This window comes from Schistocerca serialis, chromosome 10, assembly GCF_023864345.2.
Source record: "Schistocerca serialis cubense isolate TAMUIC-IGC-003099 chromosome 10, iqSchSeri2.2, whole genome shotgun sequence".
Lineage (NCBI taxonomy): Eukaryota > Metazoa > Arthropoda > Insecta > Orthoptera > Acrididae > Schistocerca > Schistocerca serialis.
The window spans coordinates 148,013,159-148,037,053 of record NC_064647.1 but is presented as its reverse complement, the minus strand read 5'-3'; the positions used below and the strand labels follow the sequence as shown (position 1 = coordinate 148,037,053).

Sequence of the window (23,895 nt, the reverse complement as noted above, 5' to 3'; positions counted from 1 at the left end):
AATCAAGGCCGTTGAAGTCAACACTTTTCACATTACTGTGCGAAGATATGGGAAGCCTTCATCGTTCTCTACTTCTCCACACAGAAGTGAGGTGGTTCTCACGTGGGAATGCACTCTCTCGGTTGTACGAATTAAGATTGGAAGTCTTAGCTTTCCTTTTGGAGCATATTACCAAATTAGCAGACCTTATTAATGACGAAAACTGGCAGTGTATACTTGCCTATTTGTCAGATATTTTCTCCAAAATGACCTAAATGAATATTTCACTCCAAGGGAAAAGTGAAACACAGGTCACTGCTATCGACAAAGTTCGAGCATTCAAGAGGAAAATCATTTTTTGGGCAGAGAATGTCGAGGAAGGGGATGTCAAGTGTTTTCCTCTTCTCAAGGAGTTTTTGAAAAACAAAACATTGACGCTTGGAAAGAATTTGTTTCATCAAATCTTGGAATATCTCCGAAGCTTGATGTCATTGTTGGAGCATTATTTCCCAGCAGCTGAAGATGAGAAGATGCAGAAATATGAATGGGTGGTCAACCTATTCACTGTATCCAAAAGCTGAACATTCTATCATCAAACGAATATGAGTTGTTGATAGAAATTGCCACAGACCCTACCTTGAAATCAAGTTTTGACATTGACGGTTACTCACACTTTTTGGATCCGTTTGGATAACAAGAAATACTACCCCCTTGTTGAAGAGGTGAAAAGTGTACTTCTTCCGTTTGCCTCAACGTACATGTGTGAATCTGGATTCTCGATCTGTGCTGCCCACAAAAGTAAGTACCGAAGCTGTCTAGATGTGGAACCAGACATCCGTCTCCATTTGTCAAGAATTGAACCCAACTTTCCAAAATTGTGTCAGCAGAAGCACCCTCAACCATCACATTAGGATTCCATTATTATTCCTACAGAGTCATCTATAGTAAAGAAGAAAGCATTTTTCTTTGTAGATGCTCAGTGAACGTACCTGAAATATGACTCTGTAGGAACTTTGTTTCTGTCTTCTATCATTTATAAAATAATTATTAATTGAATTCTGTTGGCATTGATATTTTTGTTACGAAAATTAAAATGATCTCTAAAGCTAATTTCTTTTCTTTACAATATATTCCATCCTCTCAGTTACAAATATGGCCTGCCTATACTTCAGTTACGATTACTTGCTATTATTCTGACACTATATTGTGCCAACTGGCTGCGAGCATAAACAAATGAGGACCTTTCACGTGCCACCTCGTAAAAGGTAAACCTCCTCTGGCAGAATTGTTTCCTTTGAGAAAAAAAGTCTTATGTTCTGTGAAATGCTTTGTCTTCTTATATAAAAATAAGAGAGTCTGTTTGTTTGTTTCCTAATTTGTTTACAGTCGAGACTCACTGTCACGATATAGTGTCCAAGTAGTAGTTGAAGTTGTCAGCTGTGGCTAAACTGTTGCCACCCGCCTGTCAGTTGCCAGCTACCAACTGACAGTATACTGTTGCAACGCCGCCTGCTAGCTGCCGGCTATGGACTGACAGCTGCCGTTCAGTGGATACGCAAAGACGTAAAAATAACTAGACTTTTCGAGCTGTTTACATGAGTAAGAAAATCGATAGTGGAACTGGAAAACGGCTTTATAAAAACAGATTTCCAGAATCGATTTTGAAGTGTTTATCTGACCAACCAAAAGTGGAACTGGAACATCGGCTTATGAAATCCCGTTTTGAAAACGCATGTAAACTGGGTGACTGTATTCCCACACATTGCACAACAGATGTCATAATAGTCCTTTAAAGTCATTGGACTCTTTTCGTTCGTGATGTGTTTGTATCCCGAATCATGGGTCTGCTTCTTTTCTTCACAGCCGTGCGGAATGGCCGCAGAGTCTTAGGCGCCATGTCGTCGTCAATTGCGCGGCTGCTCCCGCCGGAGGTTCGAGTCCTCCCTCGGGCGTGTGTGTGTGTGTGTGTGTGTGTGTGTGTGTGTGTGTGTGTGTGTGTGTGTGTGTGTGTGTGTTTTGTCCTTAGCAGAAGTTAAACTTAGGTTAATAGTGTGTAAGGCTAGGGACTGATGGCCTCTGTAGTTAAGTGCCATAGACATACATTTGAACATTTTTCTTCGTATTTCACGAAAAACCACACACACTCACACATTACGAAATATGCATGCTCCTTGCACAACAGTAGCCAAACAGTGGAAGTGAACAGACCACAAGTGGCAGCTTGTCAACAGCGAACAGTTTGGACGTGACGTTGATTGCTCTTGGAGGAAGGCAGCTTCAACGTGTGAGATGTCAGTTAGCAAGTAATTTTAATCAGGCTATAGTGTGTTGAACAAAGGGAGTAAATCCACTAGTAAGGGTCTGGATAGAGTGGGAATTCAAATTGGATCGTTAATTTCAAGTTGTTTTGATTCATCTCTAAACCAAAGACTACTGATACTTCGGGAGGGGGTGCGGGGTGGGGGGGGGGGGGGGGGCCGTGGGGGGGGGGGGTCATTGGGAACATGGCACTTGCATTAAGAAGCTTTCAGTTCCCATGGGTTTCGCTCTGAAATTTGAAGTTACTGTGCTCTTGACTGACTAGGGGTCTGCCATGGATTTTCGACTGAAGAAGGGGTCCGCCAGCTGAAAAGGTTGGGAAGCCCTGGTCTACACAATTAATACTGAACATTTAATTAATAAAGTTTATGATTCTCAGTGAAAATGAAAGTGAAGCACATACATTTGCATGTTGGCTGAAAAGGGACTATTATTGCAGTATATTAGAAGGACCAATGAAATTATACATACAGTGCTCATGTTCATTCCTCATACATCAACTGAGAATTTCATAAAGTCAACATTTCAAGAGCATAATAAATGTTCAAACAAAATCTTACCACTCTAGTCCATTTCTTGACACTTTCATAGCCACATTTAATCAGTTTTGGGAAGAAAAATGTGTCATACGCATACACTTCTGGTTCCCTATTCTGTCTCCCTCTTTCCGTTAAAAGTTTCAAGTAGAAATTCACGATCTGAAAGAGAGGGAATAGTTGTAACAAGTCAGTTAACATACTGATCAAACAACAACATATCTATCTATGTAAGTGGTAATTAGAATTGTCAATACATACAATAGCAACTCTTAATGGCATTGGACGAACCAAAAAAAACCAATGGGCACTAACAAGTTTTTAAATTATGAAAATGGCACAAATATTAAATGACAAATGTGATTAAAAATAATACTAACATTGTGATGAACATATATACAAATTTAATTAAGGAACATTACTTTATCATTCAGCCAGTTCGTCCCAGATAAAGTAGCTAAATCACCACGAGTTATCTGCAAGCCAAATCCTTCAGCCACCACCTCTGCATCAGTGTCCCTGCATTCGGCATCCAAATCATCCTGCAAAGTTAAAATTGCATTAATTATCACAATTCCTTGTTCAACATAGCCCACTTTAGTAGCTGCAGAAAATTTACATCTTAGCAATTCTTTTGACAAGCAGAAGTTAAAATAACACCAAAGATGATAAAGTGGGAAAATAATAATTGATGATATGTTTTCAGATGTCCAGTACAGTTTTCATTTCATATTTTGGACAGCTGACCTAGCCATAAGCAGTGCTTTTATATATAAACTGTCTGTCCAAGAACTTCTGCGTGTGACTTTATTCCTGTCATGTAAGGGACATTAGTGCAGTAACTACAGTGGCAGCTTCAACTACTAACTGTAAACAATCGATGTACGAAAATGAGTGTGCGAGGTTTTTCCCACATACTTTGACTCCTGAACATAAACAACAATGTGCGGACACCTGCAGTTGACTTGACTGAAATATAAAATGCCAACAGTTCTTTTCTGGAGAGGGAGGGTGGATTGAGAGACCATGAATAACAAGATATAGTGTTATCAACATAAACCAATCACACAACATCCCAAAGGAAGACTTTTCTGACAGTTTTACAGGGTTGCACGAACATTCCGTGCATCATACTCGAGTGGCAGAGACTACGCAGAATATCTGAAGCATTAAAACCATCATAATGTTTCTCTACTTTTATTAATCCAATCTCGAAACACTTTGGGCTGATGGTGTACTTTATGCCTAAAACCCAAGCACCCTGTGAGATATTGATAGTGTCATGTTGCTACTTATATTCGGTTTGACTTACTTTGATGCACGTTTGTTTTCCAGCACGAACAAACCACGAAACCCCCTTCCCCAAAATACACACACAGTGTTATTTGGCTCTAGCATTACTTACTATCTACATGCCTCTGTACAGGCTCTGATTTCTCATTTACATAGTCCTTACATGAGGTGTACATTGATGGCAATAGGTCTGTTGCCAATGCCAGTTCTCTAAATTCTTCCAATAGTATTACACAAAAAGAATATTATCTTCTGTCCAGGGATTCCCAGTCAAGTTCAAGAGGCATTTCCATTGCACTCTCACACTGATCGAACCTACTGGTAACAAATCTAGGAGCACCTCTGAATCACTTCAATGTCTTCCTTTAATCTGATCTAGTGGGAATCTCAAACACTTTGGAGCAGTATTCAAGAATGTGTCACATTCTGGATGTAGTCCTCTTTACAAATCAGTTACACTTCCCTAGAATTCTCACAATAAATTGAAGTACACCATTCACCTTCCCAACAACCGACCCAATGTGCTCACTCCGCTTCATGTTGCTTTGCCATGTTATGCCTAGATAATTAATCTACGTGACTGTGTCAACCAACATACCACTGTGAAACTTCCAGGCAGATTAAAACTGTGTGCCGGACCGAGACTCGAACTTGGGACCTTTGCCTGTGAACCTTCGCAGAAGAGTTTCTGTGAAGTTTGGAAGTTAGGAGATGAGGTACTGGCAGAATTGAAGCTGTGAGGACGGGTCACGAGTCATGCTTGGATAGTTCACATGGTAGAGCACTTGCCCGTTAAAGGCAAAGGTCCCGAGTTCGAGTCTCGGTCCGGCACACAGTTTTAATCTGCCAGGAAGTTTCATATCAGTGCACACTCTGCTACAGAGTGAAAATCTCATTCTGGAAACATACCACTGTTTTTGAATATGACTGGTTTTCCTACTCTTCTTCATTAATTTACATTTTCTGCATTTAGAGAAAGCTTCCATTCATCACACCGAGCTGAAGTTCTGTAAATGTCATCCTCCATCCTCCTATAGACCTTAATGATGACTTTTATGTATCCTATCCGTCAGATTGTTTATGTAACCAGAGCAGTCCCAAGACACTTTCCTGGCGCACTCTTAATGGTATCTTTGTCTCCGTCAAACACTAACTGTCAGGGACATCATACTGGATTCAATTACTTAAAAAGTTGTCAAGCCACTTATTTATCCAGATGCTTAGACCTTCTTTAACATTGGCACTGTAAACGTTATCCAGAAATCTACGAATATGGACTCTGCCAATTGCCGTTCATCTGTGGTTCACAGGATAAATTCATGCTTACAACAACACACAGACTATTCTCTTCTCAGAATCTTCTGCAATTTGCAGAACACGCAGGAGCCTCACAAGCTGGAATTGAGTCACTCGAGTGTTTTACAAGCCTCCAGGAGTATCTGGAGTCACTCTGTCCGCAGGGCTTTGCACTGCTGCTGATGTGGCAGAACAGGGGATTCGTGAAGTGAACACACCAGAAGTAGTCTCTCGGATGTACAAACAGAAAATTTACATACTTTTCATCTCAATTCCAATACCTTTTTCCTTGATACTTTTCAACTGATGCATTTACTCCTATAGGAGTTGGACACAAATGTGGAAACACTGCAAGAAATGCATGCTTGAACACAAATGCAGATTCTAGCCAAGTCTGCACGTTTATCTGTTCTATTTGACCACAATGGCACCTGTCTGAGTGTCAGTCCTAGTCAGAACAGTGTTCTGTGTAGTTGCAGAGTGCATTATGTCAGAGCTAAGTGAATTTGAATGTGGGTGAACCCATCCCAGTATGTATATGCAGACACGAATTTAAAAAATTCCTGGATTTTAGTTGAATTTCACCGTTGAAACTACACTTTTTACCAGGTGAAAATAAACTTTTTCCCAGGGGCTATTCCATGCTAAGTGGTCTATTTTTGGAAAAAGTTCCCGTATGGTCATCAAGGATTTTGCTGAAATTTTGTGTGAAGTTTTGCACATGTTCCAAATGTACTTGCTCAGATATAGTCATTTGTTTGACCCCATACTGCAGCCATCAACAGTGCAGCCATGAGTTTTCATCAACTTTGAGACATAATATCTCTGGAAATATTTTTTTTTTTTTTTTTTATAAAACTGTAAATTATAAACATAATAATGTATCAACACAAGGTCTTCAAATATAAAATTTCATTCTCTTACTACTTTCCTATAGTTTACAAACTGGAGACAAAGTTCAGGATTTTTCTAAATATGCCAAAAATGTCTATTTTTGGTATACTCTTACAAAAAAGTGTGTTCTGCAAATCCTTTTAAACCATTTTCATTAGAAAGGCCATGTTCTAAAACTCCTAAAAAAACTCTATTTGGTTTTGCAATGCAAACATATAAGACCCTAAAAAAAGAACGAGAAAGGGTCCATATTCCAATGGTACTCAAATCTGGCATTTTCACTATGTTCTACATTTGTTTATCACACTCTGCGGAAATAATATCAAAAGTCCTGACTACTAGGAAATGAGCTAAAGTCAGAAAAAATACAAGTAAGTAGACTTACTTGTTGTTTTTGAAGTTGTCTACAACATTCAGCTCTACAAAAAAACTCTTTCTATAAAAAACGTAATGAAATAAGGAATCCAATAAAAAGAAAAGTTTTATCTTTTTTGTGGCTCTAATAATCTGAGGTAATCATGTTTGAAAAGTGCAATTTTTTGGGTTATACCTTATCAAAATTAATTCCGAAACAATCGCATAAGTGACATCTGGTCAACAGTATAGTTTTCTTTGTGACATTCTACAGCAAATTAATGAAACTCATAAAAAATGCAAGTAGCTTGAAGCAAATGTGAGTTTAGGATCCTAAAAGAAACCTCTCCTAGTTTTGGCCTCTGGCACTTATAGAAATGTATGATCGGTTTGGGATCCTGTGTAAAGAAGCCCTTATCAGGGTTGGGAACCTATGGTGAAGAAACTCACTTTAGGCTGTGGTTGCACAGCTACTGGATGTGGCACCTATGGTGATGGAGATGCTCGTTTCCTAACTTTAAAAGGAACCAGCAATGGTTAAGCCACCACGGACCATAGAAACACATTTATATGGTTTTTCATGTGTACACTGATGTCCCATATCAACCGCAAACTAAGCTAACACGAAGTACGCTATACCATAAACCAGAATTAAAGTAGCACATCACTAGCATTACACAACAAAAAGACACAATAATTCTCTACAACATGGATCAATTCAAAAACACGTCAGGAAGACTGCTGTGAACTTGACCAAAATTTTCCAAAATGTATGCTGCAGATGTTATGCAACAATTTTATTACAACAATGTCCACTGCTTTGGTAATGCACAGTTAAATTGTGAAGTTAATAACCAGTTTCATTCTGTAGCTATAGCAGAAAAACCAGATGAAATATGTCACAATGAATTATGACAAAAACACCCCTTTCTTGGAGTTTTTAGAGTTATTCGGTATTTACTTCACTTCCTAGTCATCGAGACTTTTGATATATTCTTCCCCAGACAGTACCAAACAATTGTAGAACATAATAACAGATTTCACATTTAATTTGAGTACCAGCCGAATTGGGACATTTTCAATGCACCTGCAACTTGTTGATGCTTTTTAGGGTCTTATATGCTCACATTTCAAACGCAAATACAGTTTTTAGGTAGTTCAGAACATGGCCTTTCTTATGAAAACTCTTTAATAGAGTTTGTAGAAGACACTTTTTTGTAAAAGTGGGTCAAAAATAGCTTTTGTTTAAAAAATAAAAGAAAAATCATCAACTTTGCACTCAATTTATAAACTATACGAAAGCAATAGGGGGGGAATCGCCACATCATTCAACAGATTCATAATAATGTAAAGAGCAGCGGTCTGGAAAATACCAATCTCCTGCTTACAGATGGTAAAATATAAAAACCTAATAAATTATTATTTTAGAATAATTTTATATAATGCTAATAATAATAATAATAATAATAATTATTATTATTATTATTATAAAATAATAATAACTTGTCTAAACAGGTCCTCTGGCAATACAAAAAAACTATCAGGACCTCCACATTTTGAAGGAATGCTCCAACAACAAGCTAGAGTGACTTACACAAGCCTTTTACAGTAGGATGTGAAGTGCACTTTGCGACAAAGTGATATGATATTTTTTTTATTACCACTTTATCACCTAAAGTTCAAACAGAAAACACTAATTGTTTAATAAGAAGAAGCTTTCTTGTTTCAAACATTGATTTTCATTAAAATATATACTGACTCATAATGTTTAGCAAAAAATACAATTTTACTTGCTATCTTCTACTGCACTATATACAAGTATCACTTTTTCCTTGTAACGAATGGCATGACTTTAAATGTTATGCCAATAAAACTACAATTTAAATACAAAAGGTACCTATTTATATTAAATTTAATGTATATAAAAAGTGCTCCCAGATGACTTAGGAGTTCTTTAATTTTATCCATTAGTGCACTTGAAATTCAGTTTCAAACTTTAAAATTACTCTCCTAAACAATTCAGAACTGTGGACGCAGCATGATCTTTTCCTGCGCTCTAAAAATGTGTCAGTACAATTTAAAATACTGTCATAAATAGCTGGTTTTCTGATCCTGAAATTTTTCCATGTTGCTAGTCCTCCGAAGTGTTTAGTTTTGCATGAAACTCAAATGCTCCTCAATTTAAGAAATCCACTGGACATTCTCAAGCGTAACATAACTAGTCTTGCATAAAACGAAATTTATTCTAAAATTAGCAGTTCTCAAACCACAATTTGCAATATTTTCCCACAACCTGTTAAAAATCTAAACAGTTGTGACACCATGCTCATCGAAAACAGTCTGTTGTTACAAAATATCGCATAGTTTTTGTCCTAATGCCTTTGACACATTTTGTTGTTGGCAGAAGCTTTTGTGTATATTGTCTTTTGTTGCTGTAAATGGTACATTTTCTTTGCCACTAAAGTTTTACTTCGGAGTTATTCTCTCATATATGTTTTATTGCTGCAATATTATTGTGCAGTAGTGGGCTAAAGTAATATTCTCTGTTAGTGTATCAGTTCTTACCAGTCAAAATTACCAAAATGAAAACTAAAATAATGAAAAATTCTTGGAATTTTAAAAAATTCCAAGGTTTTTTCCAGATTTCCCAGTTGTCCCATAGCGTATCTACCCAGCCTTAACTGAGGTAGCCAAACTGTTTGGTGTTTCGAGAGGTACGGTATCGAAGATTTATATCGCATACAGGAAAAGTGGAAAAACATCATCTGCTAAGCCACGACAAGGACGGAAGCGTGTGTCAGTCACGGTCACAGTCACGGTCACAGAAGAGGATTGTGACGAAAAGTAAGAGGGGGGGGCAGCTACAAAAGTTACTGCAGAAATGAATGTTGCACTGCACACACTGTCAGCAACAAAACGACACAAAGGGAGCTACAGAAGCAGGGAATCACAGGCTGAGTTGGAATTCCAAAACCACTTGTCAGCAATGCAAATGTCCACACTAAAATGCCTCACAGTATAAAGCTTGTTCCCCAATGGTGACACTGTATTCCAAGATGATAGGGGCAAAGTTCACACAGTTCGCATCATCCAGGACTAATTTTGTGAGCACAAGGATGAATCGTCAGATTCTTCACAAAGAGCTGCACTGAGGAAAAGTATCGATGTCGGTCAATGAGGCCTAGCACAAAGTCGCCATTCCAAAACATTCCAAAGGTGTTCTATAGGATTCAGGTCAGGAAGCTGTGCAGGCCAGTCCATTACAGGGATGTGCATTATGAACAGGTACTCTATCGTGTTGAAAGATGCAATCGCCATCCCCGAATTGTTCTTCAACAGTGGGAAGCAAGAAGGTGCTTAAAACATCAATGTAGGCCTGTGCTGTGATAGTGCCACACAAAACAACAAGGGGTGCAAGCCCTCTCTATGAAAAACACAACCACACTATAACACCACCGGCTCCGAATTTTACTGTTGGCACACTGGCAGATGACGTTCACTGGGCATTCGCCATACCCACACCCTGCCATCGGATCGTCACATTGTATACTGTGACCCTGTCTCCACACAATATTTTTCAACTTTTCAGTCGTCCAATGTGTATGCTCCTTAAACCAAGTGAGGCCTTGTTTGGTATTTACTGGTGTGATGTGTGGCTTATGAGCAGCAGGTCGACCAAGAAATCCAAGTTTTGTCAGTGGATCCTGATACAGTTTAGAATTCCTGTGTGATGGTCTGGATAGATGTCTGCCTGTTACACATTACGACCCTCTTCAACTGTCGGCGGTCTTCGTCAGTCAACAGATGAGGTCGGCCTGTATGCTTTTGTGCTGTACATTTCGCCTCCACTTCATTATCACATCGGAAACAGTGGACCTAGGGATGTTTAGGAGTGTGGAAATCTTGTATGCAGATGTACGACACAAGTGACACTCAATTATCTGACCACGTTCGAAGTCCGTGAGTTCTGCGGAGCACCCCACTCTGCTGTCTCACTATGTCTAATGACTACTGAGGTCGCTGATATGGAGTACCTGTCAGTAGGTGGCAACACAGTGCACCTAATATGAAAAACGTATGTTTTTGGGGGTGTCTGGATACTTTTGATCACATAGTGTATCTTTTCAAATTATTCTAGTAACGATTTATCAAAGTGCTATTATTTACCCAAAATTTTGGAAGTACGGGTCAGTTACATTTTCCTCAACTGAACACGCCAGCACTACAGGCCGACAACTGAATAAGTGCTGATTATGTATTGTGCTTAAACCAGTTCAAGTGCAAGGATTACGAATCAGCAGACAGAATGGTACCTACCAAAAGTGAAACTCGGCAGTATTTTGATAAACTGGACAATAATGGAGTGAGGTGCAAAATGTGTTTCAAAATTTGAAGTCTTCAGGAATACTACATGCACGAATATGGGTATAAGGTAATGCCTCACAACTACATCAAGGTAAAATTATTTACTTAATCAGAGTGTGAATAGAGTGTTAATTATTTGTTGCTATAAATATATGACAACACAGGTGGAAGTAGTGCATAAATCAAAGACTTTACTTTGTGACCATAAAGCTTCAAAAATTATGATAATAGAAAGCTGTCCGAGGAAATCATATCTAAGCAACGCAATGTGTCATGATAGTGATGGCCAGAAGAATTTACTTTAAAAACTTTTGGGTATCAATCAATCATTTTCCTGATTATCTGTTCCATCCATAATTCCAAGGTTCAATTTTTTTTTAAATTATAACCTGTAATGAAAATAAAGACATTGCTCAATTTAATGCTTACACTATTCTTAAAAAAGTTGTGAAAATCGATTATCTCTCTCTACTGTATACAAGGTGAATCATCTAAAACTTGCACCACAAATATTGCAGAAATGGAAAGTGCTATTGATGTGTTGATTTTAACAGAGTGGATTAGTAGTCAGGGGCTCTTATTGTTAGCCAGTCAACAGACTGTAATAAGTAAAATGTATTTTTTTTCCACAAAGATACACTTTTTTAAATGGAACAATATCTATTGACATTAACAGATTAAAAGTATGGTAAATTACAATGTCAATATTGTTTGTTGCAGGATTCTAGTGCAAGTCGTTTATGAGATATTGTATTTTGAAAAGTTTCCATAGCGATACTTATTTGCACTGTTCAACCTGCGTAGTTGCTAGCTACTATGTTGTTCTGCTTGCTTATAGTGTGCTTGTGTGTTCCTCGAGTGCACTGCAACCTGATCGTCAGTCAGTGTATAACAGTCCACGCAGCAGGTCGTCAGGAAGAGGAATTTACCAATGCAGAAATAGCCAATATCCGTGTGGTTTATGGAGAGTGTAGGAAGAATGCAGTTGGTTCTTGTACCACTTATGCGGCAAGGTATCCCAATAGATCTCAACCACCTCGGCAATTATTTTTCAATCTCTTTAAACAGTTCGAAAGAGGTAATGTAACACCTAGGGAATATAATGAAGAAAACAAGTGACAACAGAAGAAGGATAAATTACTGTTCTTGCTGCTGTTGCAGTTGATCTGCATGTTAGCTCCCATGCTCCTCTGCAATCATATGAGGAAGTTGCATCAGTCAGGCAAGTGTTCTACACATTCTCCATTGGCATAGGTTCCATCCCCATCAAATCTCTCTCCATCAACAGCTGCATGGAAACTACTATACATGGGCATTAAAACAGGATACTCCAAATGTATCACATATCTTGTTCAACGATGAAGCTGAATTTACCAATCATGGCCAGGTGAACTGCCAAAACATGCACTATTGATCTGTTGACAGTCCACGTTGGCTTCGTCAGGTGGAATGTCAGCATCTGTGGAGTGTAAACATGTGGTGTGGGATAGTGAACCATCGGTGCATAGGTCCATTTTTCATAGATAGAACACTGAACATGCACAAATATCGCAGCCTCCTAATAGACCATCTTCCACAAATGCTAGAAGATGTTCCTCTGCAGACTAGGACACACCGGTGGTACCTATATGATGGCTGATCAGCCATAGTGCACAAAGTACTACAGCTTGTCTTCACAAATAGTTTCCAAATTGTTGGATTGGGCACATAGGACTTGTACATTGGCCAGCCTGTTCCCCCGATTTGGCACCTGCAGACTTTTTCTGTGGAGAAAGTAGAAAGACACTGTCTAAAAGCGTGTACCACCTACATTCAATGATATCCAATGATGTATTACTGCAGCCTGCTCAGGCATCTCCTCTGAAATGCTAGCATGTGTGCAGCAATTGTTCCAAACCAGACAGGAAGCGGTGATCATTTTGAATGTAACCAGTAATGGTCAACTGTCTCATTACTGGTCAGAATGAACGTAACTAGTGTATTAGTGTTGGGCTAAACTGCGATTTTCCGATATCAGTGATTTCTGTGAATGCTACTTTTCAGTATCTGTTATTCTTAACTGTGATTTGTCGCAGTTAAGAGTCGCAGTTAAGGAACCTAAGTCGCGTATCCCTCCGCCACTGCTATTTCTGCGATTTCTGCTACTTCCGCGATTTCTGCTACTTCTGCGATTTCTGTGACTCCTGCGATTTCTGCGACTTACCACCATATGAAAAAGCTACATCTGTCCACACAGAATATTGCATCTCAACAAACCTGTCATTGGTAAGTATGTTTTACGTTTGTTCTTCCGTTGGCTTTTATCTTGTATTAAACAAACAACTGTGAAAATATTAATAGTGTAATTAATATGTAAGTAGCCATACAGTACAGTAATAGTTCGTGTTTAGAAAATGAATTCTAACATATTGTTATGTTCTCAGGTACCCGAACTACATTTCAGTCACTCAGTAAAGTGATAACCCAAAATATCATTGTCAGGTCTGGAGAAATTGCCACTGCGTCTTTAGACCGTTTTCGTCAGACGAGAGGTTAGTTTCTAAGTGTTTCGATGGACTTAATTACTTAAGTGAGATCGTTCTTGCAAATGTGAAATATACCCCATTGAGTGGCTTTCATTACAGCAAATATTAGCAATCTACTCTGTCAATTATATTGCTTGTAATTAGTGACAGCAAAAATTGTTTAATAATTCTTGTGATTTTGCAGACACAGTTCTGGTTGCTGTACGTATCTATCCACATCAAGGCTGTTGGGAGAGACTCGTGAAGATTCAAGAGAGCTCTTAGAGGATTTGCAGTTTAAAAGTGACATTATTGCGAAATAAGTGTGCAGATGAGTGATTAAACTGTGTTTTATTGAAGTTGTTGTGCGATTTTAAAGGAATAATAAATGTTAAATATAGTGAGCGAATAATGAAAATCTCATTTTCCACATGTTAAGCCGTCCTATACCCGTAATTTTCCGCCACATATTTATTGGTAAACACTTGTTAGAGAGTGACATGTCGCCCCCCCCCCCCCCCCCTCTTTCTCCACAATCTTGGTGTGACACTGACCTGTAACATATCCCAAAGTCTACAATATGCATTTTGAGGTTGTTGATACAAAAGTGGGAAGTACAGATCCTACAGTTAAATCAGGAATAGCTTAAGTGAATTACTTGAAAGTAACACAGGAAAAGCTTACTTATGTAGGTGGTAGTAGTGTCGGCAAAAAGTTCTTGTGTGTGAAGTTTCCATGTAGAACACCAGGTGTAAAACTTTTCTCCCGAGTCCTGAACTGTGTCGGAACAAAAGTGAGGCATTCATATGACACAATAATACTGTTTTTATTTCACTACACTTATACAGGTGTCTGAGTTCTGCTGTGTTAACATTGCAAAGTCCTGTAGGCATGTGGAGTATTAACCAAAACTGTCATATTGGGAACAGAATCAAACACATTTGTTACGTTACTTGGTATTTTCAGGAGATAAAGGCAATGTTGCTTCTTATTAATATAATACATTCAGAGTCACAGCTGTGTTTCACCAACCATAACTGATGCTGAATGTGCATGTCGTCATATAATATGAAGGGCTTATTTCAATAGTGGTACAAGTCCATTACCTCCACTTTTTTGTCTATAATGCTTCTGAAATTAATGATCCAAACAAACATAAATAAAGGTTCATCTCTAGCAAGAAGCCATATGCTTGAATATTTCTGGTATCTCAAATGCAGATTTTTCAGCACTCATTTAACTTTACGACTCTGTATCTCAAAATGAACAAAAGTGGACTTGTACCACTATTGAAATAAGCCCTTCATATTCAGTATTATGCACACAGTCACACACAGCACGTCGATCTCGTGAGGCACAAGGCTCTTGTAACGAAGTACGTACGTCGGTCAACAGATGGCACTAGGAAAAGAATGTTAACTGCGCTTTTCAGTTGCTACTTGCGACTCTTAGTTGCGATTTGTCACAGAAATCGCAGTTTGACTCGGTAGCGAATAGCATAGTATGAACTTTGCTCAACAGATGGCACTGCTAACTGCACTTTTTAGTTGCTACTTGCGACTCTTAGTTGCGACTTGTCACGGAAATCGCAGTTACACTCGATAGCGTATCGCAGAGATGAGCGTAGTACGAACTTTGCTCAACAGATGGCACTGCTAACAGCGCTTTTTAGTTGCTACTTGCAACTCTTAGTTGCGACTTGTCACGGAAATCGCAGTTAGACTCGATAGCGTGTCGCAGAGATGAGCGTAGTACGAACTTTGGCCAACAGGTAGCACTGTTAACTGCGCTTTTTAGTTGCTACTTGCGACTTCTAGCTGCGATTTGTCACTGAAATCACAGAAAGCAGTACGGAATTCGGCCAACAGATGACTCACGGCATTGAATATGAAATGCTACTTGCGACTGCTAACTGTGACTGAAATCGCAGTTAGATTTTGTAAAGTTGTTATTGTGATATCTGTGACTTCTCAATCAATGTGATTTCTAACAGATATGCGATTTCCTGCCCACCACTATAGTGTATGCACTTGTGTGTGCTACCACATGTATTGTTCAAGTGTCGGCGTAGTAACTTTTCAAAATATGATATCTCATAAACAGTTCTCACTAGAATCCTGCAACAAACACCACTGACATTTAAGTTTACTTTTAGTTTGTTAATGTCAATAGGCATTGTTCCATTCAAAAAAATGTAAGTTTGCGGAAAAAACGCTTTCTAAGAATTATTAAAATCCATTGACTGACTAACAATACGAGCCCCTGACTACCGAGCCATTCTGTGAAAACCTCACATCAAAAGCACTTTCCGTTTCCGCAATATTTGCAGAGCAAGTTTTAGGTGATTCACCCCGTATGAACTTTAAAAACAAAGACAGAGAGATTGAAGCTGATAGAAGGCATCTACTTTAATCATTTTAGTAAAGGTATGTATTGATACCAGCAGTGTCTTGATACTTTCGTTTCAATTCTCTTACAAGTATGACACGCGCGCAAGAAAGTACCAATACTTTTTGTTCCATACCATATTCAATCCACATTTCCTCCCACACAACTTCAGCCTGAAATTTAAGTGTAACTGTTGTGGTCATAAAATCTCCACATCTTAGAAGTAGAGGTGACTTTTTACAACAAATGTTTTATTCAATAAATAATATGCCTGTGGTAATATAAGATATCTAGACATCAAATTACTCTGTGTGCACAACAATAATTATCTCTACAATGAGGAACGTATTCTTGGGGGGAAAATCAAACAGAACTTCAGTGCAAAAGAAGCTCATGGAGTTGAAAGTAGAAGTCATTTGTGTACTATTGAAAGCCAGTCAAAAGCAGGAAAGCACAACAGAGTGAACAAAACAACAATCTGCAACAATTGTACAAGATAAAGATGTGGTAAACACAACAAGAAAACTTTATTATATTCCAAGAGTGAAGTACATTCTGAAGAAAGTGATGAATAATTTTTCTCAGAAACTGTTTGGTAAACTATTTTAATTTTAATTCAAATATTTGTGATATTTTTCAATTGTACTAAGGTTTTCTTCTAGTGTTCTGTAGAGGTTTTTGCTACTAATTCAAATAGACATTAGTCAAGATGATAAGATTAAATACGTATAAATACAGAATGTGTTTTTGAAGACAGTGCTAAACATATTTTCTGGTTGTGGATCCTACTTAAGAGATCAGTATCTTGTGTGTTGTCAAGAGAAAAAAAAAAAAAAAGCGATAGCAATTAACTTTTTTCATGCATAAAGTAGCAACAACCCCCCCCCCCCCCAACTGATCACAGGTAGTATATGTTACTGAAAACGTGTTTGTATTGCTAAGAGTTAAAACAAGTACCCAAATCCATTGCATTACTGCAAATAGGGACACTTAGGGTAGAAAATACTACTCCTTGCATTTGGAACACACACATGTTCATTCTCCTGATAGGGAAGAGGGATCTGTCTGAAAGGCGCGAGGGACTGGGCTCAGACCACACGATGAAGGACACCCACCTATTGAGACTACGAATGTCGTAGTGATCCATTCCACCCACAATGTTGATGCTGCACATCTCTTATGACTCCTTGCTACCTAATGATAGTGAATGAGGACCTGACACACAAATAGTAAAGCCAACTCAAAATTATTGAAGGAAATAAATTATCAGATTAATTCTGTCAAGCATTTATTTTCTCATTTTTAGTGCATGTTCTGGGGGCACCTAAGGATGATGCACGACTTCCACACTTGTCATGTATATCGGGAGGGCATGTCGTGGAGTGGGTATCAAACTTCCCAGGACTACAGCATTCCAGAACTGGGGTTGTGTTGGGGAGGGGGGTGGGGAATGGAAACAGTTCAAGTTTGTATCTGAAGGAAAGGGAGTTGGCTGTTGCTTGGTGATAATCATATGTAATGAACAATAATGAGAAATGTATTTTGAATGGTTAACTGAGTCGAAAGTACTATATTTTGAGTGAATGAGGAATACGAAAACGACAGTGTTGACTACATGCCTACTGTAACTGAAAACTGCAGGAACTGAAACCGAAGTTTGTGGTCATTTAAAAACTGTGAAGCCACATTTCACATTAGTAAACAACCAGGATTGTACAGCAAAGGAAAGCAAAACTGGGGAGGCCATTTTGTGTTTCAACTGACAGCACTAGGAATTTCATATTGTGAAGATGAAGTATTGACCAGCCATTCTAGCTCCATGTAATTTTAACACTTTCTTGACATTCCTTTCATATGAACCAGCTGCCATATACGACATATCCCACTTTCAGAAATGTACTTAAGCCTTATCTCTCAAAATACAAGTAGGTCATCCTTTTAACAAATCCCTGTACACTAATTACAACTAAGGTTTAGTTTTTCTAAGGTCTAGTTTTAGCCGATGTCATTTCCGTGTTTCACTAGTTTAACATACCACACACCTGCCAAACAGCAGGCGTTCTCAATAGAGAAATCCATTGCTCCCCGCAGGCATTACGTAAACTGAGTTAACTTACCGACTCGCCAGATGATTGAGAGCCATCGACGCAGATTGAGACGTTTCCAGCAGATACCGAATCTTCTTCCTCCTATGACAGAAATTTTTACAATAAAATTCCAATTAAATGCTTAAACTTTATTCAAAACACAGTTCACTGTACAATGGTGGTCAATAGATCAGCCTAACAAATGTAATACCACAGGCAGGCCACTACAGACCTAAGCTCTTATCTTCAGAGCAATCAGAGGTGAAGAATAATACTACAAAAGGGCACAGCTCCGAGGTGGATCTGCTTCACAATATACGAAGGTCATTCAATAAATTTTTTAAATTTATTGTTATTTTTTTATATTTTTAATGCAATTAATAGATATGAAAAAATCTTTAGGTGTTTGAAGTTTCTTCTGGACACATGCGAAGTTGCAAATAATTTTGACAGAAGCTGCAACCATAGTGAACCATCAAAATGGCTCTACGCAATACACTGAAAACACAAGCAACGGTTGCAGAAAAATATACTGTGGTGAACATCCAGTGTTTCATACCTATGCAGTTACTAGGAGCACAGCTGGGCAATAGGTAAAGACAGTTAAAGCATCTGGGGGAAAAAAAAAAAAAAAAAAAAAAAAAAAAAAAAAAAAAAAAAAAAAAAAAAAAAAAAAAAAACCACAGTTCTGCAATCATTCTGGATGTCACATCACAAACACATCAAAACACTAAGAAGGCTTTATTCTTGATGGTGCATCAAAATTTGACAATTGATGCTACAGGCACTGTTGAGCATTTGGAGTGCACGTGCAGTGACTCGGATATTCAAAAGTGTGTTACAGGTGGGCTTCACAGATGCACAGAACAGACCATAATGTTCAAAGAAACGCCATTTCATCTAAAATTCTGAAGCAGTTCGAGGCCACCGGAGAGATCTCGGAGGAGGTGGAGGAGATTAGCGTTTAACGTCCCAATGACAATAAGGTGGTGAGAGATGGATTAGGATTAGGGAAGAATGGGGAAGGAAATGGCTGTGCCCTTTTAAAGGAACCATCCTGGCATTTGTCTGAAGCAATCTAGGCAAATCAAGGAAAACCTCAATCAGGATGGCCGAACACGGGTTTGAATCGTTGTCTTCCCGAAAGAAGAGTCCAGTGTGCTAACCTCTGCACCACCTTGCTATGTCTGGGGAGACCTTACTGTCACAGGTTGTTACAGGTGACAAAACGTGTGTGTATCACTTTGATGCTGGAAACAGAAAGGGTGCCATGAGAGTGGCACCCACCACCTGAGATCTTTAATGTGGTCTATCACTTAAACTGCATATCTTCGTAATACATAAGCATTAATTTGAAAATCATCAAATACGGCAAGTTACTGTCTCGAACACTTAAATCGACAAGGCCGCTGCTCAGTTTGCTCCTGACAGCCAATCACGCACAGGACTCGTGACGTCACACAAACATTGCCGGTTTGTTGAAAGAACTCTTAAACACCACAGACTGAACATAGGTGAAAAAGTTTGTGTGTCAGAATTTGAGAACTGAAAAAAAATGAAAAACATTAAGCACGAAGTGTAGTTAACATACCACTTTTGGCGGTTTCCACATTTAAACTCATGTATTGCAAAAATAAGCAGTTTAAGTAATGTGCCAAATAAAAGACCTATCAAAAACATGTCATTTTATTACAATTTGGAGTGCTTAAGTGCCACAAAATGTGTCCTTGGTGGGTAAACATGCTATCTATAGACCTTATCTTGGATTTTTAGTGCTGTTTAGTAGTATATTATGAAACAGAAAGCAGATATAGCCTGTAAACGTTTTTGAGAGCCACAGCACCACACCTCTGATTGATAAATGTTGCAGCCGTCCCCAGTGCAGAATCAACACACCGTGCCTGACATGGTATAACAATACGAATGGGGACTGATTGCCAGTCACCACGTAGAAGAAATGTTTAGAAGCAGACAGGTAGATTTGAAAGTAAACTATTGGATAAGCTAACAGACAGAGTTGTCCATTGCATGTTAAAAAGCACACACACATACACACCTGTACACGCACAAATCACACACACTTCCGGGCCCTGAGGCTAGCTCAGATGAGTACCAATCTCAGCTGTGGTGGGTAGTGGGGATACAGAACGTGTGAGGAGAGGAGAGACACACATAGCTGGATAGGAGCAGGGAAAGGTGCTGTAGTGCAGTCTGTGGGAGTGTACGCTACAGTAGCGAGCCAGTGGGTGTGTTGGACCTTCCATCGACCTACGGACCCCCTTGAAGATGTCTCCCGCAGTCGGCGACGAAACGTTGGGAATTGAGACAAAATTCATCAACCGACCACGGCATAACAGCCTACATAATTATAATGGACATAACAATGATTTGCTGATGACATTGCTATCCTGAATGAAACTAAAGAAGTATTACATGATCTGAGGGATGGATTGAACAGTCTAATGAAAACAGGATATGGATTGAGAGTAAATAGAAAAAAGACTTAAGTAATGAGAAGCAGCAGAAATGAGAATATTGGGAAACTTAACATCAGGATTGACGGTCACGAAGTAGATGAAGTTAAGGAAATATACTTACCTAGGCAGCAAAATAACCAGTGATGGATGGAGCAAGGAGGACATCAAAAGAAAACAGACAAGGAGAAGGAACAGGTTGATAGGACATCTGTTAATACAGCAGGGAATTACTTCCATGGTAATAGAGGGAGCTGTATAGGGTAATACTGTAGAGGAAGACAGAGATTGGAACACATATCCAGCAAGTAACTGAGGACGTAGGTTGCAACTGCTACTCTGGGATGGAGAGGTCGGCACAGGAGAGAAATTCGTGGCGGGTTGCATCAAACCAGTCAGAAGACTCAGAAATCATCAAAGGTTAATTAAAGTACGCAAGTTCCAGGGAATGTAAGTACTTACGCAGAGGTGATGATGCCTGCACAGGATGGAGTATCATGGAGAGTTCATCGAAGTAATTTTTGAACTGAAAACTACCATCACTACCACGCTAATAAGGAGTAAAGACAAATCAATGCATTTGGAGTTATTGAACACTATGGGGGAAAAAGATACACACACACACACACACACACACACACACACACACACACACACATGGGCGCGCGCGTGCGCACATTGCTTCTAAATTCAGACTTGGGATACACCCAAAACTATGGTCCTTGAGATTATAATAGACGTATGTGCAAAACTGACCCCAATAGTTTTGAGTGGCAACCTTAAGTCTAACTGAGTGCTTATTTGAGAACTTCTGGAATTGTATAGAAATGATGCTACTATTTTCAACAATGTTATAACAGGGGAAGAGTTGTGGATTTTCAATTATTACCCTGAGGTAAGAGAGAGAGAGAGAGAGAGAGAGAGAGAGAGAGAGAGAGAGAGAACTCCGTGTGGCACACCCCACAGTCACTACACCCTAAGAAGGCACACATGGGGGCATCCAAAGTGAAGGCAGTGCTGACTGTCTTTTGTGATGATAGTGGTACTGTACACCCTGAGTTTGTACTTGCCAGACAGACCACCAATGCTGCCTTTTATGTACAAAAGTCAAAGGCTGGTGGAAAGGAGGGTTGTGAGGGTTGGGGGAAGGGAAGGTGGGACATCAGACCACATATTGCTTGTTCCCGGAAGTACCAGTGAGACAATGATCAGCCACACTGCCTTTAGTTGAGGGATTGTCCTATCAAAAAACCAAGTTGTAATGTTGCCCTCTCTGCCTCCAATAGTCCCGAATTGTACCGGCAGTCATCCCCCCCCCTCCCCTCCACCATGCCTTCAGCTTGACGACGAGACGTAGTTTTGAGATAATGTTACATGTGCCCTTAAATATATTTCAACCCTGGCCTTCTGGAACACATACTATGATGCTCAGAAATATCATTGGCAGAAATATACTGAGGCACAGGGGACCTATTTTGAAGAACTTTTATGCACTGTACCATTCAGATCGATAAACTAGTTTTTGTACATTTAGTCACATTACTTTCCAGGCGAACCTTGTATACAGAAAGTAACTACTGTTTCCTCCACCCACTGCTCATATTCCAACCACGATTTTCTTACTAATACCAATTTTTCTCCAACCGCTGCTTGTATTCCAACCACGACTTACTTACTAATACCAATTTATGTTAAGAAACCTTTAAATCTCATTTTATATAATTGTGAGATGAAATGTGTTCCACTTACCACATTATATACTTTAAAAAGTACTTACATCTCTCTCGATACCCTTCTCCAATTGTGGCATTGTCCGTATTTCGTCAAATAAATGTAATAACATGGACTTCTCCATACTGCTTACAGAATGCTGAGAAAGAGACATCTAATTTGTAGATAATTACACAAGATACACCGGCAACAAATTAAGCAGGTAATGTGGGGGAGGGGTGCTACTTACCCGCCTCTCCATAGAACATTCACTGCTTTGCTCGCCCGGTGAAGAAGGAGGGCCGTAGCAGGTCTCCATAGGAGACAGTGACGACAGCCTCCTAACATGCAATTCTGTTGGAGTCTTCAGATTTCTCCTGACTGACTCTTTTTCATTCATACTATTTATGTCATTCTGCAAAGTGAAACATTTATGTACAGTTGATTGGTGAACCAGGAAAGACACAGAAATCTCAATCTTAGAGAGCCCCTTACCTCTTGAGACAAACAGTCTTCTATTTCCTGCACACCATCTGTCCGGTGGCAGAAAACAGTAGCCATTCTAGCAGCTGATATAGATGGAGTGACTAGCTGAGAACTGTGTCCTCGCAATGGTACTTCTGGGTCTTTACTGACTGAATCTAGCAGTCCGTTGTGTTTTGCACTGTTTACACTACCCTACAAAACACAAAATGTAATAAAATTCAACACATGAACCTTTTTAGAACATTATATACAAAATAATTTATAAAAACCTTATAGCAAAGCAAGAACATACACAGTAAGAAGCCATCTGCCTAACAATACAAGCTGTCCATCAAACATACCGTGGAAAAGCAAGTATGGCTTTCTGTACTTACTATTTATATTTACAATGTGCTTTGTATTCGTCCACACCTTGAAATGGTTCGATTATGAAAGCAAGCAAACCCTTGAACCATCCACACCCATTGCAGTTGTATTAAGCAATCACTTACCAGTAATAAGTATTTCTTTTTTATTATAGCTTGTCTCTCATTAAACTTTGGCAGATGGTAAGAAATAATATGCATCAAACTTTCAAAAGGTGAAGAGTGTGTGTGTGTGTGTGTGTGTGTGTGTGTGTGTGTGTGTGTGCAACGTTGTGCCCACCATTTGTAAATATTATAATCTAGTAATGTCAGGTGGCAGGGGTCAAATACAGGGAGTGAAAGGCTATTTACAATTTGTACAGAAATCAGATGGCAGTTATAAGAGTCGAGGGGCATGAAAGGGAAGCTGTGGTTGAGAAAGGAGTGTGACAGGGTTGTAGCCTTGTTTGCTTTAAAGAACAATTTGGAGCAGGAATTAAAAGCTATGGAGAAGGAATAAAAACTTTGAGGTTTGCCGACGACATTGTAATTCTGTCAGAGACAGCAAAGGGCCTGGAAGAGCATCTGAACAGAATAGACAGTGTCTTGAAGGAGGATATAAGATGAACATCAACAAAAACAAAATGTGGATAAAGGAATGTAGTTGAATTAAATCAGGTGATGCTAAGGGAATTATATTAGGAAATGAGACACTTAAAGCAGTAGATGAGTTTTGCTATTTGGGGAGCAAAATAACTGATGATGGTTGAAGTACAGAGGATGTAAAATGTAGGCTGTCAATGGCAAAAAAAAGTGTTTTTCAAGACGAGAAATTTGTTTACATCGTGGATTTGTATGTTAGGAAG

The 23,895-nt window shown here is 39.0% G+C and overlaps 1 protein-coding gene across 1 annotated transcript in view; it reads right to left on the bottom strand.

Moving 5' to 3' along the window:
* The window catches only part of LOC126424835 (serine/arginine repetitive matrix protein 2-like), a 382,172-nt gene that overhangs the window by 23,121 nt on the left and 335,156 nt on the right, over positions 1–23,895 (bottom strand). The window contains exons 36-41 of the mRNA XM_050087642.1: positions 22,695–22,877; positions 22,450–22,614; positions 22,267–22,359; positions 18,046–18,117; positions 3,257–3,376; positions 2,859–2,996 (exon numbers count right to left, since the gene is read on the bottom strand). Of these exons, the coding sequence (XP_049943599.1) occupies positions 2,859–2,996; positions 3,257–3,376; positions 18,046–18,117; positions 22,267–22,359; positions 22,450–22,614; positions 22,695–22,877 (771 nt within the window). The remainder of the gene's footprint in view (positions 1–2,858; positions 2,997–3,256; positions 3,377–18,045; positions 18,118–22,266; positions 22,360–22,449; positions 22,615–22,694; positions 22,878–23,895) is intronic.